Here is a 22,113-nt window from a genome sequence, read left to right on the forward strand (position 1 = left end):
CTTTTGTGAATTAGTGATAAAAGGCTATTTTTGATCTTAGTAAACATTAGCATAGGTTTGAGATAAAATGTCTCTTTACAGGAGAGACCTGGTCATCAGGTTTGGCTTGTCTGTTAGCTTACACGCTGGTTTGTGCAAGTAATACTGAAGGTGTGTGTCTAACAGAGTGTAGAGTTGAAGCGTTACCTGTGGGGAGCCCGGGAAGCCATCTTTAGGAGGACTGCTGGAGGTTGGCGGCTCAGTGGGAAGGCCCAGTTTCCTGAGAGAGAGGGAGAACCAACTGTTAGTCGCTGCTACATAGTCACCACGAGGTTCTGCTTGCAAGAAATGCAGGGGCCTGTTCAGGAGGGTGAAATGTATTGTGACCTACCGGGCCAGAATTCCATTAACCTGAACGCGGTCGTCCTCAGAGTAGCCTGGCCAGTCCCTCTGCACCTCACGGTACACAAAGTCCTTCATAGTGTACGAGTTATCTTTGGGGTTCAGGTTGGCCACCTATGAACAAATATACCCACAAAAAAGATTTCCATTTGAAAAAAAGTGCTCTCCAATCATTTGGGAGCATTAAAAGCAATTCAAATACAACCGCTGGTATTACTTTTTTCCCTAAGAGTTAGACTTTTCTTCCATTAATGCCTGCCCTACTTGCATCTCAACCTGGGTATGAAATCACTGCATTTCAAATCCAGCATCTCTGTATTCAATCACAACACTAGGCAAATCCCCAAACAAGTATGAGTATTGTGTTTTCTGTATACCAAGCATGGATAGTCAGCTTACCACAGTTGCTGTTGCAAAGTAAACCAGTCTGAGTAGTTCAGTACATCATCTCCAATAGCTAGTATAAGTGTGTCTGTGTGCTTGATTCTTGCTGTGTGATCTGTGCGTGCTTAGTTCTTGCTATATGTGTGTGTGTGTGTGTCTAATAAGACTAATGACTTTAATGTATGGCTGCTTGGTTCTTCATTCACAATTCAGTAATTGTGAATGAAGGTCTTTGTATTACAGGGAATTGGTCTCCTAGACTGATTTGCATTTGGTGTTTAATGCCTAAGAAGGGTGATGGGTCCTAAGGGTAAACAGGAACATTTGTCTTCTCATACACAGTGCTGCCAGTTACTCATACTTGCCATAAATAGCTAGGAACCCCCCAGTTTCATATGAAACCAATAAAGTACTATGCTCCTCCCTCTTACTTGTTTTAGGGTTCTACCCCCCCTCTCTTGTTGTTGCAGGATGCTAGCCATAATGGTTGCAGAGTTGTAACCAAACTTGTTGCAGGCTGCTAGTCCTAGTCTTACTTGTTGCAGGGGTACTAGCTGCCTCCTTACTTGTTGCAGGGGTACTACTAGCCTCAAAGGATCTGCATGGTCAATCTGGTGTCTGCAGTGGCGTACAGCATTTACTGCGATACGGCCTCTGCAGAAGGCAGGGCATTCATACTTCTTGCGCTTCGCAGAGCAGTTGGGAAGGAAGTGAGTTTGTGTTTATACAGGACCTCCCACCCCCACCTACCGTTAACCAATCATGTCAATGCGGAGCTAGCCCTTCCACATTGTTACAAAATTTGGAAGGCGCACAGCAGTGCGGAGCTTAATTTTGGCCTCTGCATGCCTCTGTAGGTGCCGCAATTACATCACACCCTCTATACGGAGCATCCAACCACATTTTCAGACCAAGCATAAAATGGCTTCTAGCCTTGTTGCAGGGCGCCAGCCTCAGCCTCACTTGTTGCAAGGCGCCAGCCTCAGCCTCACTTGTTGCAAGGCGCCAGCCTCAGCCTCACTTGTTGCAAGGCGCCAGCCTCAGCCTCACTTGTTGCAAGGCGCCAGCCTCAGCCTCACTTGTTGCAAGGCGCCAGCCTCAGCCTCACTTGTTGCAAGGCGCCAGCCTCAGCCTCACTTGTTGCAAGGCGCCAGCCTCAGCCTCACTTGTTGCAAGGCGCCAGCCTCAGCCTCACTTGTTGCAAGGCGCTAGCCTCAGCCTCACTTGTTGCAAGGCGCTAGCCTTAGCCTTACTTGTTGCAGGGTGCTCCCAAGAGAGCTGCGGTCCTTCTGACTGACCCCGTCCCGCTGCAGCCTGGCCAGTAGCTCCAGCTTCTTGTAGGAGCGCAATGCCAGCAGGTGGACGAGGCGGTCGCGGTACGGGCGCTGGGAAACCAGGTTGTTGGCAAGGCACTTGCGGATGGTCTTGGCTGGGTTGATAGGGGTGGAGCGCTTGCGCTCCGCGACTGGTTCAGAGCCTGACGGCGCTGGCTTGCGGATCTGGAATTTCTTACCTGAAGTTAGAGAGGGGCGAAGGAGGTGACGCTGAGAAAAATGGCACACAATCTGCCCAAAACCAATATCCGTTGAGACCATGGCATTATGGAACCTAAGAAGTCCACAATCCATTTATTTGATCATTTGTTTCTCTGACATTTAAATGAATCAGTTAAATGTTGTATTGCTTACCTCAATTGAGTTTACAGCAGAAACGGCACTCCTCGCTAACTAGCAGCTTAGTCACTAACTAAAACGTTTTTATTATTAATATGACAACATAATAATGTTATTGAACACTGACTGAAAGATGAGTACGAAAGCCAGCAGGCACTTGGAACACTAGAGCAGGGATAAATCAATTACATTCAGCAGCAGGCAGATTTCTTCTTGAGCGGATGGTTGGTCAAATTGAAAGTCGAAACAGATATACACCGAACAAAAATATAAACACAATTTTAGAGTGGCCATTATTGTTTCCAGCACAAAGTACACCTGTGTAATGATCATGCCGTTTAAATCAGCTTCTTGATAATCCACTTGACAGGTGTGGCATATCTTGGTGAAGGAGAAATGCTCACTAACAGGGATAAACAAATTTGTGAACAACATTTTATGGAAATAACCTTTGTCTGTATGGAACATTTCTGGGATCTTTAATTTTAGCTCATGAAACATGGGACCAACACTTTACATGTTGTGTTTATATTTTCGTTAAGTATAATATGACTAAAACAATTTCAAATATTGCTTACATTTGCATAAGATCATGTATCTATCTCACTATTATGCGTGGGAATACTTGAATAGATTTCCAAAATTAAAATTACTTGGAGAGGATTCCCTGGTGTTTTTAACAGTCTTATGACAAACAATAAAAATATATATTTTTAAATGCTCAGAGTTATTTGTTGTTGGGCCAAATAAAACCACCTGTGGGCCAAATTCAGCCCGGGTGCTGCCAGTTGGGGAACCCTGCCCTAAAGAGTCAAAGTTGCTACTTAACTATTGTGTGTTCGGAACTGTATGTGGACTGAATTTGAACTGACTGTACGTTACTAGTACAAGATACATCATAGAAGCCTGATTTGGAGAGACTGAGTTCCCAATGTAAAAGTCAATGTCATTAAGAGGATCCAGAGAATCTGGCCCCCAGCTCATAAGTTGTCTGATTAGTCAGGATGCCTTGACATTTCTCCATAATGCGCTCCAGTGATTATGAAATTCTAAAGCGCTCTACAAGATTAAAGGTTAGAGAAAAACGTGTACCCTCGTCTGCCGCCTCCTCCGGGCAAATGCTGATAGAGATCTCGCAGTCTATGTGCACAAACCACACATTCATTTTTGCTGTCTCAAGGCCTGGTGAGTGACTGAAGTAGGTGAGTTGCTTGCGTCAGCTGCTAATCAGCTTTGCTTTCAGCGCTGGCCAGCCTAGTGACTTTACATGGGAGACAATAAAAACACAGCTACCCATCACAGCAGCTCTGTTGGCTTGCTATCAGAATTACAGTTTCTGCCATTACATGCATCAAATTCAATTTCATGGGTCATATACACATATTTAGCAGATGTTATTGCGGGTGTAGCAAAAGCTTGTGTTCCTAGCTCCAACAGTGCAGTAGTATCTAACAATTCACAACATGACCAATAAAATTTGATGCATGTCATTCAAACCAACAGACCTGCCGTGTCATGTAGCAGTGCTGTGTGTGTGTTTATGATTTCACTTTGGCGTACTAAACTCTGAATGGCATCAAGTAAATGGGTCTCCCATTTAAAACAAACATTGCATAAGGTCCCAGGCCAACATACATAACGGACAAAGCCTAAACAAACTAAATAAATGAAGGTTAGGGCTAATTTTGCACATGTTAATAGGAGTGCTTCTACTGAGCCAGCTGTTACATGCCCAAACTCTACCCCTTTCCTCTGCTCCCCTCTCAGTTTCCATCTGGGACACAATATGCAAATTAATCCCCACAGGCAGAAACTAGACCGAAAGGTTGGTTTAACTGACTTTTCTAGTTTGAGAGTACGGAGAGCAAAGATTTCATGGATTCCTGCAGTTAAAGATGCACTATCCAGCCATTTCCTGGTTGCTAAAATTCGAATAGTTCGTCTAATTTCGGTTTGTGAATAAACAAGCTAGTGTAGAGAATCATTGTACCATCTAAACTGCTGTGAAATACATTTTCCATAAGCAAAAATATTGTACTTTCAGGTGTTTGAAGCTGGTGTACAACACCAAAAGTGAAAGATGCAAAAACAAAACTTGAGAATGGGAAGCATATAAATAGCATACATAGAGCAGATCTACCATTTCTTAGAGTTGCTTTCATTGAGAATGACATTTCTAAAAACACATCTGCAAATTTGGTCAGGTCACCTAAACTTGCATATTGCAGAATTAAATATAGTTCCAGAGCAGCCCTAGAGGTAAAAACCATCCCAGCAAAGACGCACATCTGCTTACTGTTGAGAAAACATGCAATGCCATGTTAAATAAACAATACCAATTCATGTAGATAACTGGAACTCTATTTCTATTAGAAACTGTGGACAAGCCCTGAACATCTACCCCTTTACGAACGTTGCTATACGATCGTCTAAACTGTAACGCCTATTCAGACAAACTTGTAGAGGCTGTGTTTTGAGCAATCATGCGACATAGAAAGATTTTATCCTGTATTTTAGGCCTTATCCCGTAATGAGAATCACACCAAAAATTAAAGCAATTGTCTGATGATGGTGCTGGACCATCTGGCATAATGAAAAGCGAACAGTTTGATGAAAAATCTTTCAATAAACGTTTGAAATCCAGGCATGTCAAATAGTTGCGCAAAACACAAGGTACTAAAATTATAATCATATACAAAGAAGCCTATAGGGCACACTGCCTTTTAGAAAAACATAACTGGTGGCAAATGGGCCATTTGGGTGACATCAAATCTATGTTGTTGCATGGCGCTTGAAGAAAAACTCTTTGCCAGTGAAACTCAGTTTATGGCCCTCTGCTGTGGGAGAACTCCGTCCACTCCCAGGTCAGTGGAGGTAGATTTTGCATGGCCAGTTACAGCAACAGTGAGCTGTTACGAGGGGAAAGGAGATTGAGAGAATGTGCAGCGTATCTCCACCGGCAAAACAGGACGAGAGAGCCAAATTAGATTAGCCCAAGATTTACTTTCCCTTTAACACGTGGCCGACCTTAATCCAGTCGTAGTGTATTAGAAATAGAAAGGCAAGACAATTGTTTTGGCTGTAGACCAGTGTTGTCGTTAAATAAGAACTATTTGCAGAGTGCGACTAACCCAGATATGGCTGTGGTGGCAGACAGTGTCAATACTCAAAGTGAGTGTTTCCCCTATATTAATTTAGGAGTGGTGGCCAAACACTGCTGAATTGTTGCCACCGCTACAAAAAAAATACGTAATTATATCTGCCGAGACGCGCTTTTAAATGGATAGTCATTCAATGATAGGAAGTCTATGGGAACAGCTAGCATGTTAGTGCACTAATGCTAGCTTTCAAAATCAGTCCTTTTTGGCTAACCACAGCAGTCAACAAGCTAATCAGCTACCTAGCTAGCTTTCTAGCACATTTACTAACTTGTTCGTAAACAATTAACAAGCTAGTTAACTACCACACGTTCTTGTCAAACTGTCAGAGTAGCTAGCAAGCAACAAGATATGCCAAATAGTTCTAAAAACCACTTACATCTGATTTATATGCATTCAGACAAGTCATGGCCAGGAATCAGATTTGTATCCGATTTCAAACCACCTACGAATGTGGTTTGAAATGGGTCTTGAAATATCTGATTCCATGTGCATTTTGGCTGTTTAGACTGCAGGAAAAACAACAAATTTGAATCGGATATGCAAAAAATTTGGAGTGGATTCACTTCAAATTGCCAATGTGAACAAGCCTTAAAAGGGCTGGACCCAAAGGGCTTAGTCAGGCGCAAACAATGGAAATGTGGGCTTAAATGGATGGAACTTGCCTTTGAACTGGCCTCCAGGCTTGAGGACTTTGGTCCCATCCTCCTCAGCCAGCGTCATGCGCTCCCGAGTCACCTGGTAGGAGTCGTTGGTGGCACACAACGTGACTTTGTCTTGAACCACCCCCAGGGACACCAGGTGGGGGGTCCCCGAACTGGAGAGGACAGGGGGGGGGGGGGGGGTTTCAGTCATACAGCACAGGGTTTCTCAACATGGACCCATCTCAATTCAACCAATTACTCATTAACAAGGCTCAATGACATTAAATTCTGACACCAGAGTGACAATTATTTCAGTTAACGAAACAGCTTACAACAATTTACACTGGGTTTTCAGTAGCGAGCATTTGATACATGCTTGGTTTCATTCCAGAGGGTGCTTACCTGGACACATACTGTTGGATGCACTCAAAGCTTCCCTGAGGGTTGTCCTTGCCCACATTGGATAGGTAGAAGTCAAAGTTCTGAGATCCATCTTGAGAGTCAGTCCTTGGGATCTTAATACGCTGTGGGGTTCACATCAAAAGGAGATCAATTAATAAAAAAAATATTAATCAACCACAGAAAACAAGGAGCATCTCTTCCCTATATGCATGAAACTGCCAGGAGTGACATATTGCAGAGGTACTCGATCATTCTGAAGGGAAATGGGATTTCATTTCCCTCTACTGCTATAGTGCCCGGTGGCGGGAAGAAGAGATTTTGCTCATATTTGAATATGACAGAGTCAGTCATGCCAAATAGCAAACCATCTGTAAAAAACACTCAACTGGGTCTAATTTCTCAAGGTCTTGTAACATTAACCCTTTACAGTGATGTTCAGTGTGTTGCATCTGTCAATATAGACTGATCTGAGCGGTGAGATCTGAGACTAATTAGAACGTGAGCTTGCATGACACAAGCAGATCTTAGAGGTCTGAGTTGCTCTGTGTGTGTGTGTGTGTGTGTGTGTGTGTGTGTTCCCTCTGCTCTGGGCCCAGCTGCAGACTGCAAGAGAAGTATTTATAGATAGACACATTGGAGAGTTCAACTATTCATAGTGTACAGCCCAGGTAGTCAGAGGTTAACCAGATGCTTTCAGAAGGGTGGAAAGAGTTAGGCCACAAGCCTCTAAATATAACTCGTAGCTTAACAAATGTATATTTCACTGAAAACACAAAACCTTGGGTCTACACCAGCTAGGGTAGGAATTGTATTTAATGTGTATACCACCAGCGCTCAAATGATAGGTTGCTTAAGTCTTCAATAATGGTTGCATTAAAATTTTGGTTTACCCCCCACAGGGTTGACCCATAACTAGTACTGTAGTTCAAAATGAGTCAAAATGAAGATTTGACATGTGAACATACTTACCCCTTGGAGTCCCTTGAATTGCATTGTTGGCCGCGAGGATGTTACATTCTGAAAAAGAGAGGAAGGGATTAGACTCTACAATCACATTTTCAATATTTACATTTATACATTTAAGTCATTTAGCAGACGCTCTTATCCAGAGCGACTTACAAATTGGAAAGTTCATACATATTCATCCTGGTCCCCCCGTGGGGAATGAACCCACAACCCTGGCGTTGCAAGCACCATGCTCTACCAACTGAGCCACACGGGACCATATAAGCATTGATTGTAAGTTGTTCCATCATAACAATAATGTGAATGTCACTCAGTTACAACTGGATTATCACAGATGTGGTTGAAAAAAAGAGGGATAAAAGAGCCGTTTCTCATTAAGTGACAAAAGCAGGCCATTCTGTCAACCAGTCACAGCTCATATGCTATTGGTAAGCATATATTGTGTTTCATCTGGCAAATCAACTAGCTAAGAAGCTAGCTAGCAAAAGCATGTTTATAGTTTCATGAATTTGCAACGAGCAAAAAGTACAGTAAGAGTAGGAATATGGAACTCCCTCTTATGTTGAAAGCGGTGTAAATAATAGGCATCTCAGACAAAATGGTCACATATCAGCATTACCTCAGAATTAGCGAGTATTCAGACCTTGACTTTTTCCACATTTTGTGTTAGGTTACAGCCTTATTCTAAAACTGATTACATTTTCCCCCCCCCCCCCCCCCCCCCCCCCCCCCCCCCTCAACCTACACACAATACCCCATAACGACAAAGCAAAACAGGATGAGACATTTTTGCTAGTTTATAAAATAAACAGAAATATTACATTTACATAAGTATTCAGACCATTTACTCAGTACAAGCTTGGCACACCTGTATTTGGGGAGTTCTTCCCATTCTTCTCTGCAGATCATCTCAAGCTGTCAGGTTGGATGGGGAGCATTGCTACACAGCTATTTTCAGGTCTCTCCAGAGATGTTCGATCGGGTTCAGGTCCGGGCGCTGGCTAGGCCACTCAGACTTGTACCAAAGCCACTCCTGCGTTGTCTTGGCTGTGTGCTTAAGATCGTTGTCCTGTTGGAAGGTGAACCTTCACCCCAGTCTGAGGTCCTGAGCACTCTGGAGCAGGTTATCAAGGATCTCTGTACTTTGCTCCGTTTATCTTTCCCTCAATCCTGACTAGTCTCCCAGTCCCTGCCACTGAAAAGCATCGCTAAAGCATGATGTTGCCACCACCATGCTTCACCGTAGAGATGCTGCCAGGTTTCCTCCAGAAGTGACGCTTGGCATTCAGGCCAAAGGGTTCGATCTTGGTTTCATCAGACCAAATAATCTTGTTTCTCATGGTCTGAAAGTCTTGGGAAGAGTCTTGGTGGTTCCAAACTTCTTCCATTTAAGATTGATGGACTCCAATCAAGTTGTAGAAACATTTCAAGGGTGATTAATGGAAGCAGGATACTTAGGTAATACATTAGCAAAGATTTACATCAACCTGTTTGCTGAAGATTTATTTTTATTTCATCCATTTAAGAATAAGGCTGTAACGTAACAAAATGTGGAAAAAGTAAACGGTTCTGAATACTTTCCGAAGGCACTGTATGTCTGATCATAATAAAGTAAATCACATGTAGTCAGATTACATCAACAGGTTGCGGATAATGGTAGCTACATGAGTAAACATTGGCACGGCAGAATAGGTTCTTCCCTGGCTGTTTTGAAACTTCAGGAACTTCCCTTCAGCAAATTTCCCTTTACAGTGTACACTAAAAATGATAAGCGCAAGTAAACTTGCTCGTGTTGTCACAATACACATACCAGGCTTACCATCACGATTTTATTTTATTTATTTATTTATTTTATTTCACCTTAATTTAACCTGTTATGCCAGGGGGGCAGTATTTTCACATCCGGATGAAAAGCATGCCCAGAGTAAACTGCCTGCTACTCAGGCCCAGAAGCTAGGATATGCATATTATTAGTAGATTTGGATAGAAAACACTCTGAAGTTTCTAAAACTGTTTGAATGATGTCTGTGAGTATAACATAACTCATATGGCAGGCAAAAACCTGAGGAAAATCCAACCAGGAAATGGGAAATCTGAGGTTTGTAGTTTTTCAAGTGATTGCCTATCCAATATACAGTGTAAATGGGGTCAGATTGCACTTCCCAAGGCTTCCACTAGATGTCAACAGTCTTTAGAAAGTTGTTTGAGGGTTCTATTGTGAAAGGGGAGCGAATAAGACCAGTCACAGTAGGTGCCTCAGCTGAAAGCTATGAGTTGTTTATCGCGCGTGGCCGTGAGCACGAGCTCCATTCCGTTTCCTTTCTAATGACAAAGGAATTGTCCGGTTGAAACATTATTGAAGATTTATGATAAAAATATCCTAAAGATTTATTATATACATCGTTTAACATGTTTCTACAAACTGTAATGGAACTTTTTTGACTTTGTCTGGACTCACGCCTTGTGCATTTGGATTAGTGAACTAAACGCGAACAAAAAGGAGGTATTTGGACATAAATATGGACTTCATCGAACAAAACAAACATTTATTGTGGAGCTGGCATTCCTGGGAGTGCATTCCGATGAAGATCAAAGATAAGTGAATATTTATAACGCTATTTCTGACTTTTGTTGACTCCACAACATGGCGGGTATCTGTATGGCTTGTTTTGGTCGCTGAACTCAGATTATTGCATGGTGTGCTTTCACCGTAAAGTTTTGAAATCTGACAGAGCGGTTGCATTAAGGAGAAGTTTCTCTAATCCTATGTATAACACTTGTATCTTATATCAAAGTTTATGAGTAATTCTGTAAATTGATGTGGCTCTCTACAAATTCACCGGATGTTTTTTAGAGGCAAAACATTACTGAACATAACGCGCCAATGTAAACTGAGATTTTTGGATATAAATATTAACTTTATCGAACAAAACATACATGTATTGCGTAACATGAATTCCTATGAGTGCCATCTGATGAAGATCAAAGGTTTGTTTATTAATTTTCTCGATTTCTGCTTTTTGTGACTCCTCTCTTTGGCTGGAAAATGGCTGTGTTTTTCTGTGACTAGGCGCTGACCTAACATAATCGCAAGGTATGCTTTCGCAATAAAGCCTTTTTGAAGGGGTGGGCATGTTTGAGGAAGGCATTGAGAGTTCACTCGCTCGCCTCCGGCTTCTCAGAAGGATCCCCGATCTGCGTCCCCTTTTCCGGCATCTTTTCTTCACACAAAAGGTGTGAAACTGATGTCCAGAAGTTATTTTCGGTCATAAGAGACGGTAGCGGCAACGTTATGTACACAATAGGTTAAAAAATAAGTTACACAAAACGCAGAAATAATAATAATTGCACAATTTGTTGGGAGAATGTAAAACGTCAGCCATGTTCTTCGGCGCCATCTTCCCATCTTCTTCTTCCAACTTCGATTGGCTTGTTGTCAGCTTGTTCTAAGCTCCTATTGGCCAAGGCAGCTCCTGACACCCCTCCTGACACCCTTTCTACCACTGACTTGAATTAGGCTACTTAACAGGCCAAGATCTTAACTTCTTAATTCAACACACTTTAAGTCCCAACCGTCCCTGAATGAAATCCTTTAGGCCCAGTTTCTCAACTTCAAATCCAATAATTTGGATTAGGATTTAAAAAAAAATGTTTTTATTGGTCCATGGCCTGAACATTCTGGGAATATGCTACAGAGTCTGACTAGCTTGTTTCTGGAATTATGTAAGTGTTGTTGACAGTCCATTGAACTTCCCAGGACTCCTGGCCCCAGTTGATCACAGGCCCCAGAGGCCCGTTAAGTGCATCTCTGTTGAGGTGCTTCCAGATAATACAGGTTGTACGGCCATGGGATTAACACGCTAGCTTTATTTGGTCCCGACAGATTGGTTTGGTAAGAGTCCGTAAGGGCCCACAATCACCAGAGGCTGACGTGATAGGAATTTGCGCAACTGTGACAACAATTTTTTTTCCTGAGTCATGATTCTGTGTTTGCCACTGAGAAAAGCCTGGTATGCAAAGCCATGGAATGAGACCAAATCCAAATCACATACCAACACTACTGCCCACCGGGACACTAGATTAGACAGAGGAAATGTATTGGCCAATACAGAAGAAAAAACATTTTAGCCTCAGATTTTCTAAATTTGGGCAAAACTATGTTAAAAAAATATATTGCTGTTAGCCCTTTTCTGTGAATATCTTGTAGGTCTAATGTGTGAACTGTTTTGCAAACATATGTAATGTTTTCTTACAATAAAATAGCCTTAGTTATATTAATCCGTGTGCAAATGGAACCTCTCCCATCCAGAAAGTCCTTGAAAAGCACTAGTTTAAAAGGGTTCATGCTGTCATGAACTTTTACTGTAGCTTTAAGAGAACAAGCACAAGATTAGAAGTAAAAGGAGTGAAAACCCTAGCGACTAGTATTTTGAAGAAAACAGCATATAACCCGATCAAACATTAAATAGGCCTATAATTTCTATATAAAAACACAGTCAAGTAGCCTATGCTATATGCTTATTATAAAGATTGGCAAGAAAGTTTCTTGCCTGGGGAGCTTGCCAATGTAACATTCACATTTAAGTCAAGAATTAAGTAATGAACATAGTTGAATCATGAACATAACGTACACTGACAAACTCAGTGTGGAGTTACTGGATAGGTCTGTAGCCAAAATATTGTTATAATAAGGTGTATTGCTATTCCAAAAATAGTTTGGCATGAAACCAATGTATTGATGAAGATAAGAAGTAACAACGGAGTGAATTTGATTTTTTTTTGTATAAAAGGTGATTTTTGGGTGAGAATTTCATAAAACGTGCTAACATAGCTAGCTACACATGTAAAAAATAATAATAATAATTAAAAAAATTGGTAGACCATGGTGGTGTGAATTTGTAAAATACACATTTAGTAATCTTAAACAGGTCTGACCTAATGGTAGCAGCTGGTGACAGTGGCTAGCTAAGTAAACTAACATCCACTGTTGACAACAGTACCCCTGACTACTTTCAAGGTAAAAGGAACATTAGCCAACTTATTTTATAATTTAAGTGGACTGTCACTTTAATGTAGCCACTAAAACTTTTAGTATAGCTAGCCAGCAAGTTGATGTTAACTAGCAAGCTAGCTAGTCAGAATAATTGCTTTCTGAACTAGCTAGATTGGCGGTCTAACTTTTGACTATTGTCATAAATTCAGCTTATGATTGCAATCTCCTTTATTATAGTATTATAGGACGTTTGTCACCGATAGACCCTAACCAAAGATGTACTCTTTAGGAGCCTGTTACCATTACTCCTTAAAGCTGCAATATGTAACTTTTTGGGTGACCCGACCAAATTCACATAGAAATGTGAGTTATAAAGCTGTCATTCTCATTGAAAGCAGGTGCGGTAGATCTGTTCTATGTGCGTTATTTCTATGCTTCCTGTTCTTATTTTGTTTTTGCATCTTTTACTTTCGGTTTTGTACACCAGCTTCAAACAACTGAAAATACAATATTTTCTGTTATGGAAAATATATTTCACAGCAGATGGTACAATTATTTTCCACGCAATGACAGCTTGTTTTGTCACAAACTGACATTAGGCAAACTATTATGATTTTAACAACATTTTCTGCATATTGCACCTTTAAGGTCCAAGGACCTTATTATATCTTATTTTCAGAGGTACTGCTAATTTACTATCTAGCATGCTCTGAACTCCTGTGTGTAATGGAAGGCAGCCCAAAAGGTGTTGTCACTGAAAAGTACAGTATGTGTGTATTTTGAATTTGTGAAATTATTTTGATGTGATATGAAAGTAAAGGGCTTTATGTTTCTAGAACCATATCGCAATTGATATTCGACTTCACGTTTAGATGGGAGTATTTTGCTGTTTTGGCCGTCTTCCGTAAACACGCGCTGTAACATGGGGATATGGCCGTGTGGGAACACTAACCCTATAATGGCGTGTATTCATTTAACGTTATGTTTTTTAAAAATTGTTTCTCGCTGATATGAAAGATAAGGTCCTTATCATGCTACCACAACTGATGCGTGTTAATGTTCAGACCAAGCATCGGTGCGCTTAACAAAACTCCCCCGTACAGAAGACGCCTTCGTCCAATGACTTAGGTACTGTAATGTGTAATGGAACAGAGTCATTCATGATCAAGGGTTACGATAGTTACCTTAGCTAGCCAAAAAATAATAATAATAATAAATATATATATATCCTAACATCTCCAAAACACTGACTACAGTGCCAATCCTTGGTTTAAGAATATACGGTAAGTTAGCTAAAGTTAAGTAAAGATGTCACGCGAAATTGCCATCAAAAGAGTCATCGATTTCACCAAACAGTGCAATTGTCGTCACATTTCAGTACTGACTTGAGTAGGGAAAAAAAGTGGACTTGGCTGGGGAAAACGTTATTTTTTTGTTGTGGGGGAAATTACATTTGGTTAGCCAGCTAACGTTAACTACATTACCAAATGTAGCTAGCTATAGTACATCGACTACACAAATCCATTTCTCTCAAACTTTGATTTGTAATCCACAAATTGCTAACTCACTTCATGGCATATGCATTATTGGTATGACAGTAAGTTACGTTAACTAGCAAGGTAATTTGAATAACGTTTGACCAACCTGACTGTGCGTGGCAGTTAGTTCACCAGTTTTGATAGCATCGGTAGTTGTATAAGGTAAGCTATAAGACATGTATTCAACTTACCTTAGAGGTTTGGTACCTTTCTATCGCTCTGAAAGCTGTCTCTGTCAATTTTACGTGCAATACAGTGACTTGGTCTGTATTCCGTCGGCCACAATTCAGTCCATACCTTCCATCCACGGAGAGCGCCGCCATCTTTACCAACCCTCTACCATCGTCTTGGTCTTATGTCCGAGCATTTAGATACTCTACCTAACACAAATTCAAGGGAGGGACTCCCCCAAGGGCTTGTTCAATTTTTTTTTTGTCCATATGTAATTTGTGATTTCCATATGTAATTTCAGCCCTACTCAGTCTTCACTCCTTCAGTGTATGAATGCTAGAGTTTGTCATTGTAGAACTCTTTCTTTTGAGAAGTGAAAGGAATGGATCGAATCAGCTGTGGTCTGTCCACTACTATGTCATAGAAAAATACGGTATCATAATGTCCACTTGGAATTAGTGGAAATGTATGCTGCTGACACCTACAAAGTTTTTATCGTTGACATTTATTTACTACTGACAGGTATTACATTAAATTCAAAGATTTTTTCCCATTGCTTTTCACTGACACGATCCAGATTCTCTTACAATAATTTATAGTGAAAACAATATATATTCATTGTAGGGTTTCATATGAGACCCCCATAGTAAAGAATATTAGAGGCATACTGGCCAAACCAGTAACCATGGAAGAGCAGTTGTCTCAACCTTTTTTGGTTACATATTTTGCTTATACCAGAGTACCCCCGAAGTACCCCCTCGTGCATTTACCAGTAGGCCTATGTTGTTATGAAGCTCAAGGGGGTGTGCTTAGTCCCATCCTGTACTGCTTGTTCACCCAAGACTGTGTGGCCAGCAGGTATTGCCCTGGAGGCAGAACTGAGTCATTTTCCCTTAGATATGCCAGCCGCAAAGTCAAATTTGGCTTTATTGTAAAAAATTATGACAACAAAAAAGCTTTTTGGTCCTAATTTAAGGTTAGGCATTAGGGTTAGCAGTGTGGTTAAGGTCAGGGTTAGGTTTAAAATCAGATTTTACGACTTTGTGGCTGTGCCAGCTAGTGACCACTCTGCAGAGCTGCCTCCAGAACAAGATTTATGACGAAAAACGCTAACTTGCGGGTGGCCATGCAAGACTGAAATGGTGCTTTTAAGACAACTGGGAACTCTGGGAATAAACAAGGTAAAATTATGATGTCAGTGACCTTCAGATCAGAGCTCTCGAAAGATGCCAGAGTTTCCGACTTGGAATTCCGACTTGGATGACAGTTCAAAATGATTATTCCCATTCGGAGCTTGTTTTTTTTTTCCAGAGTTCCCAGTAGTCTTGAAGGCACTGAAGTTGGAAGTCAGAGATTTCCCAGATTCAAGTTCCCAGTTGCCGGTGATCAGGCCTACCATCGTCGTGTCATCCGCAAACTTGAGGATTGTATTGTTTCCGCGTTCAAAACAACAGGGAACTCAGATCTCCGACTTCTGACTAAGTGAAGGGGAAGGTGTGGTGAAGAGCTCAGAGCCCGAGCCTTGCATCGATGGACATGAGAAAGAAGAATCTGGTCCAGTAGGAGTGACATTTTTGAAAAGTAGATCCTTGCCTTTTGGCAGATCCATTTGTGGTTTCAGGGTGGGTGGAAAAGGAGTTGGGTGCAGTTGAGTCAGTTAAAGTAACCCGTAGTGGGCTTGTGATATTTGTGTTTTTCTTCCAACCAGACGGAGCAGGCGCTTTGTGTCACGCAACTCAGGGCAAGATCGGTTTCTTGCTTTGCTCTTAGGAACAGGGCCCCATTGAAAGGAGTGATTACTGGGGTAGCGGTAAATGTGAAGGTGGACCTCTCCCATCAAACTAAACACGTTTTAACTAGCGCCATGATGCTGTTGTTGCCAGCTAGCCAGCCCTGCATATAAACTAGCTAGCTGGGAAGGGCTCATCAGGAAAACTGAACCGAATCCATTCATCTCCAGACTTGGATCTCAGCTACATGACATACATCATCAATTTGGGCACCAAGGTGTCTGTATAGCCTCTCCATGGCAGTGTGGTGCCAGGACAGCAACCTCTCCCTCAACGTCAGTAAGACCAAGGAGCTGATCGTGAACTACAGGAAACGGGGGGCGTGCACACCCCTATCCACCTCAACAGGGCTGTAGGTGAGCGGGTCGAGAGCATCAAGTTCCTCGGTGTCCAAACCCTACACTGCAAAAAGTGAAATCTAAACAAGTCTAAATATCTTATATTGATTTATAATTCTCTTAAAATGTCATTTTTTCTTGTTTTTTCATACCAAGTGAAATGATCTAATGTAATTTTTTCGGTGTTATTTACATATTGCATCCTGATTGGCCATATGCTAATGAAGTGGGAATTTAGAGGTTCATGAAGAAAGCGTCTCTCTCTCTCTCTCATGTGGCTTGTAATGTGAAGTAATGTCAAGTTAGCAATACATTTGCATTCATGAAGATACACCTTTAGTTGTTATTTTACTCACGTATAGACAAGTCTGATTACACGATATGGTTTCAGAAGTGGACTAAAACGAGCGTATTTACTAACAGAGTTTAGCTTACCGGGTTGAAAAGTTTTGGGAAGAAAATTGAAGAGGCTAATCAGCATGGAAGACGTCGCAGGAGAAGCGCAGCAGCCACTGGCAGCAGTGGGTAGAGGAAGAGGCCAGGCTCCTGTTCAATGTGCAGCGGGAGGGGCACAGATACTCACGCATACAGGCCCAAGTGCTACATTCAGTTTACAGCCACTAGAGCTGTTTGATTTTTCTAAACCGATTAGGAGTTGCGAGCGCTTTTGTCAGATGAGCAATCTTCACACATCTACCGAGGAGAATCAGGGGAACAACCTCATATACTGTTTGGGCGATGAAGCAGGTGACGTTTTGAGGTCCAAACCTAAACAAACTCGAGCAACAACAGTATGGACAAGTAAGAGACAGATTTCATACATTCTTTATTGTGAAAAAGAATGTGATCTATGAGAGAGCCCGCTTTAACATGTGGAGACAGAGGGGAAATTAAACTTAATTATTTTGTCACAGCCTTATATGCCCTAGCAGAGCATTGCAACTATGGACTTTTACATGATTATGTCGCCTCAAAACTTCTCACTGTCATACATTACAAAGACAACTCACCTCCATAATCTGATGACCCAACAGGGAACAAAACAAAGTGTCTCTAGACAGTACAGGAAAAGAGACTTTGGTCTTCTCTCCACCGATGCACCAAATCAAAACTTGTAATAAATAAACAAGTTCCTGGGCCTCATTATCTTGGACAAAGTAGTACAGCCCGACCGACAAAGACAGAGGCTGTCAAGGAGATGGCGGAGCCATCCAAAGTCGGCGAGCTGCGGAGTTTCCTAGGAATGGTGAACCAGCTGGGAAAGTTCATCCCTCAGTTAGCAGAAAAGGACAAACCTCTCAGAGACCTACTCTCAAAGAAAAAACACTGGTACTGGGGGGCCGACCAAGTCAGAGCCTTCAAAGAGCTGAAGGAGCTGACATCCACACCCGTGCTAGCCCTGTAAGTCCCAAACAAAGAGATCAAGATGTCAGCCGATGCATCTTCCTACGGACTAGGACTAGTGCTGCTGCAGAAGAATAGTGAGGAATGTAGACCCATTGCCTACACTTCCCGGTCTCTCACACCGACCGAGCAGAGATAAGCTCAAGTGGAAAAAGAAGCTCTGAAGCTGACATGGGCATGTGAAAGACTCAAAGACTTTCTCATTGATCAACACTTTGTTGGGAACTGATCACAAACCTCTCCTGAGTCTTCTACTAAAGCTACTGTGCACAAATATCTATGTAGATGCCATCATAAAACAGCTTCCAGTGAGTGTTTTCTACATGGATAATATGAGAGAACAACTCAAAGCCAACAGTGTGTGCTCAAAAGTCATGACAATGTGTCAGGAAGGATGATCTGAATGCGAAGGACCACTGAAACTGTACTGGGCAGAACGTGCTTTTCTCACAGTGCACAATGGTCTCCTGTTGAAAGGAACAAGAACATTCCATCAGCCTTACAAAATGATGTCCTCACTAAGCTGCACAAGGGTCATCAAGGTGTGGTCAAGTGCAGAGAATGTGCTCAACAGGCTGTGTGTTGGCCTGGACTCATCCAGCAACTGAACTAATTGTGCATAACTGCAGGACATGAATCAAAGAGCACACAAACCACACAGAACCACTCATACCATCACTACTTCCTGTGAGACCCTGGCAGAGATTGGGAGCGGACTTGTTCACTCTGAAAAGCACCACCTACCTGCTAGTTGTGAGCTACTTCTCAAGGTATGTGGAAATCACAAACCTGTCACTAACAAAGTCTCTGGACATCGTACTCCATCTGAAGTCCATCTTCGCCCGCATGGGGTACCTGAGGTCCTGGTTACAGACACTGGGCCTCAGTTCTCTGGAAGACCCCTTTCTGACTTCGCTGCAGAGTATGGATTTTTCCATGTCACCAGCAGTCCAAAGTTCCCGCAAAGCAACAGAGATGCGGAACACACCGTTCAGACCGTGAAGAACCTCCTCAAGAAAGCAGCTGACCCTTACCTTGCTTTGCTGGCCTATCTGTCAACTCCACTCCAGAATGGCTTTAACCCGGTGCAACTGATGAGATGACAGTTTCGAACCACAGTGCCAACACTCCCATCGCTGCTAAATCCATCACTCCGAAACACAGCTGCGGTCAGCTCAAAGGAAAAGGAAAGAAGGAGTGCAGATCAGCAACGCTTCAATAAGCATCACAGAGTCAGCTACCTGAGCAGTGACTGACTCAAAAGTCACGGGAACAGTGCTGAGGGAACATGCAGCACCACGATCCTACATGATGGAAGTTCCCCATGGGTCGGTCCGCAGGAACAGACATCACCTCATCTCTATGGATGGACCCAAGAACAACAACGCTACGCAGGAGAAGATTCAAGTGTCTTCACCACTCTAACACACAGAATTGCCAGATCCAGAACTGTCCTCAGCTTTTCTCCCCAGAACAAAGAAACAGGATGCCACTTATAACCCCCCACCCTAGCCTGGGGTTGACCAATCAGAAGTCCTTGCAGTACAACTGGGACAATGGCCAAATAACAAGTATCCTGCTCCAGACTCAATGTACAGAACATTGTAGCTCTGAGTTCAGGACTGAGATTCCACAGATTCTAAACAGCTGTTGAACTGAAAACCAACTCCTATTTACATTGACAATTCCCTATTGACCGTGAGTACTCTATTTAGTTTTTAGTACTCTCGTCCTCTCATCCTCTGCATTGTGTATTTATCTTCAAAATATTCTTATACCACCAACACACAAGGTAATCATGGATGTACCTGCTACACTCAGAACAAGGTCTGGGCGAGCATTAGTTAAACCTCAAAGACTGGACTTATAAGTCAGCAAACAAGAACAAAAGACTGAGCTTTAAGTTAAAAAAAAATAAAAAAAAACAGCTGACAAGTTGTTACAGTTCTAACTTACCTGTAGGGTAGATTTGTGTTAACAGAAGTGTGAGATGCATTTTGGGTTCAAGTTTACAAAAATTATTTTATGTTCATGACTATGTAACATTTTTCCAGAAGAACTAGTCAGGAAGAGAGACAGAAGGGCAATGCAGGTGCTTCTACACCTGCATTGCTTGCTGTTTGGGGTTTTAGGCTGGGTTTCTGTACAGCACTTTGATATATCAGCTGATGTAAGAAGGGCTATATAAATACATTTGATTTGATTTGAATAATCCCTTGAGGCAGTCTACCCTTTGTTCTCTGAAAAGGGGAGATGTGGTGTTATTTGCTTTTTGCATCCTGATTGGCCATATGCTAATGCAGACTTGTGGGAATTTAGGGGTTCACGAGGAAAGCGTCTCTCTCGCTCATGTAGCTTGTAATGTGAAGCAAGTTAGCAACACATTAGCCTTCATAAAGATACACGGTTAGTAGTTATTTTACTCACATATAGACAAGTCTGATTGCACAACAATTTTAACTTAAAAAAGGCTTAATACAAGAAATTGATCTTATTTGAAGATATATTTCAAGATTTAAATATCACTCAATATAAGATATTTAGGCTTGCTTATATTTAACTTTTTGCAGTGAGGACTTAAAATGGTCCAGGCACACAGTCGTACAGCGGGTGGTGTGGACAGCCCTGTACATCACTGGGACCGAGCTCCCTGACATCCAGGACCTCTAAAGGAAGGTCCGGAAAATTGTTAGACTCCAGCCACCCAAGCCATAGACTGTTCTCTCTGTTTCTGCATGGCAAGCGGTACTGGAGCATCGAGTCTGATACCAACAGGCTCCTGAACAGCTTCTATCCCCAAGCCATGACTGCTAAATAGCTAACAAAATGGCTATACGGACTGTCTGCATTGACCCTTTTATTTTTATTTTTGCAGACTTTGCACACTCACAGGACTCTACACACTCACTCACACACACACAAACTCATACTGACACTCCAACACACATACACACACACTCACACAAAAACACTTGATATGCCCACACACACACGCACACACATTCATACTGACTCTACACACACGCACGCACACACACTCACTCACATACGATCATCATATATATATCATATATCGTGTTCTTTCCGATGTGTTTTTGTTCTACTTTAATTTGTTTTATAGTACTACTGATATTGAGTACTGCATTGTTGGGAAAGAGCAAGAAAGGCATTTCACTGTACTTGTGCATGTGACAATAAAACATGAAACTTGAAACTTATTCGCAAGTAAGTACCTTTTGTGGATAGGCCAAGTACCTCCAGGGGTCCATCTAGGCTAGCCCAGGTTGACAACCGCTGGTGTATAATGCATTTTTTTTTAAATCAGGCTTGGGAAGTGGACTCAAAAGGTCATTAAAGCACATCTCCTTGTCTGTACACACCTGCACTATCTCTCCCTGCAGTCAGTCCCTACAGAAGGGAGTGTTTTGGTGTGGTGTAGCCTCAGGCAGGGTGTGGGAAAGCCTGTTTGAATCCAGCAGATTACTGGATTCTCTGTAGCCTGTCCACCACACCCATCCTGACACACACACACACACACACACACACACACACACACACATTTAAGGCTTCTTACTTACTCAAAAAAACATGAACATACACAAACACAGCGAATGACTTACTCACACTCAAACGAAAAGACAGACAAGAACACACACACACAGACACACAGACACAGACACACACACACACACACACACACACACACACACACACACACACACACACACACACACACACACCTGAAACAGTCATCCGGACTCGATAAACCAACCAACCAACATACCCGGATGACATATTGTCCTCATTGTCTTACAGGAATTATTGCACAATTACAGTGATAATTAAATATGTTCTACACTCTTGTGGCTTTGAGTCAGTGACTCTTATCACAGAGTGAAATTCAGATAATCTCATATGACTACATTGATTACAGTCACGTCATCTCAAATGATTACATTTCCTCTGTATCGTGCCCGTTCTTTGATGACACAAGTGCTCATTGTCCCAGGTTGTCAGTACTGTGTGAGGACAGAAGAGGTCCTGAAGACTGCTCCTATCCCAACCAGGCACCCATGCCTGGCACATAATGTGCAATGGATGGGATTGGACTAATTCACTTAACAGCCATTGTTTTTACAACAGCGTAACCCATCCTACAGCATCTACTGTACACTGTGTGTCACTGAAGAAAGCAACAAGGCTTTGGGCATAATTCATTTACATTTGCATAATGTTAGACAAAGAAAGACATCCGTTTGAGTACTGAGCAC

The 22,113-nt window shown here is 42.1% G+C and overlaps 1 protein-coding gene across 2 annotated transcripts in view; it reads right to left on the reverse strand.

Annotated features, from left to right (window-relative positions):
• Positions 1 to 14,565, reverse strand: part of ell2 (elongation factor for RNA polymerase II 2) — a 35,857-nt gene extending 21,292 nt beyond the window's left edge. Inside the window, exons 1-7 of one of the 2 annotated variants that reach the window (XM_039016338.1) lie at positions 14,331 to 14,565; positions 7,612 to 7,659; positions 6,643 to 6,764; positions 6,262 to 6,413; positions 2,019 to 2,278; positions 371 to 495; positions 187 to 259 (exon numbers count right to left, since the gene is read on the reverse strand). In XM_039016338.1, the coding sequence (XP_038872266.1) occupies positions 187 to 259; positions 371 to 495; positions 2,019 to 2,278; positions 6,262 to 6,413; positions 6,643 to 6,764; positions 7,612 to 7,659; positions 14,331 to 14,462 (912 nt within the window). In that variant the 5' untranslated portion in view covers positions 14,463 to 14,565. The remainder of the gene's footprint in view (positions 1 to 186; positions 260 to 370; positions 496 to 2,018; positions 2,279 to 6,261; positions 6,414 to 6,642; positions 6,765 to 7,611; positions 7,660 to 14,330) is intronic. The other variant, XM_039016337.1, reaches the window with a different exon arrangement.
• Positions 14,566 to 22,113: the final 7,548 nt, after the last annotated feature.

This window comes from Salvelinus namaycush, chromosome 20, assembly GCF_016432855.1.
Source record: "Salvelinus namaycush isolate Seneca chromosome 20, SaNama_1.0, whole genome shotgun sequence".
Taxonomy (NCBI): domain Eukaryota; kingdom Metazoa; phylum Chordata; class Actinopteri; order Salmoniformes; family Salmonidae; genus Salvelinus; species Salvelinus namaycush.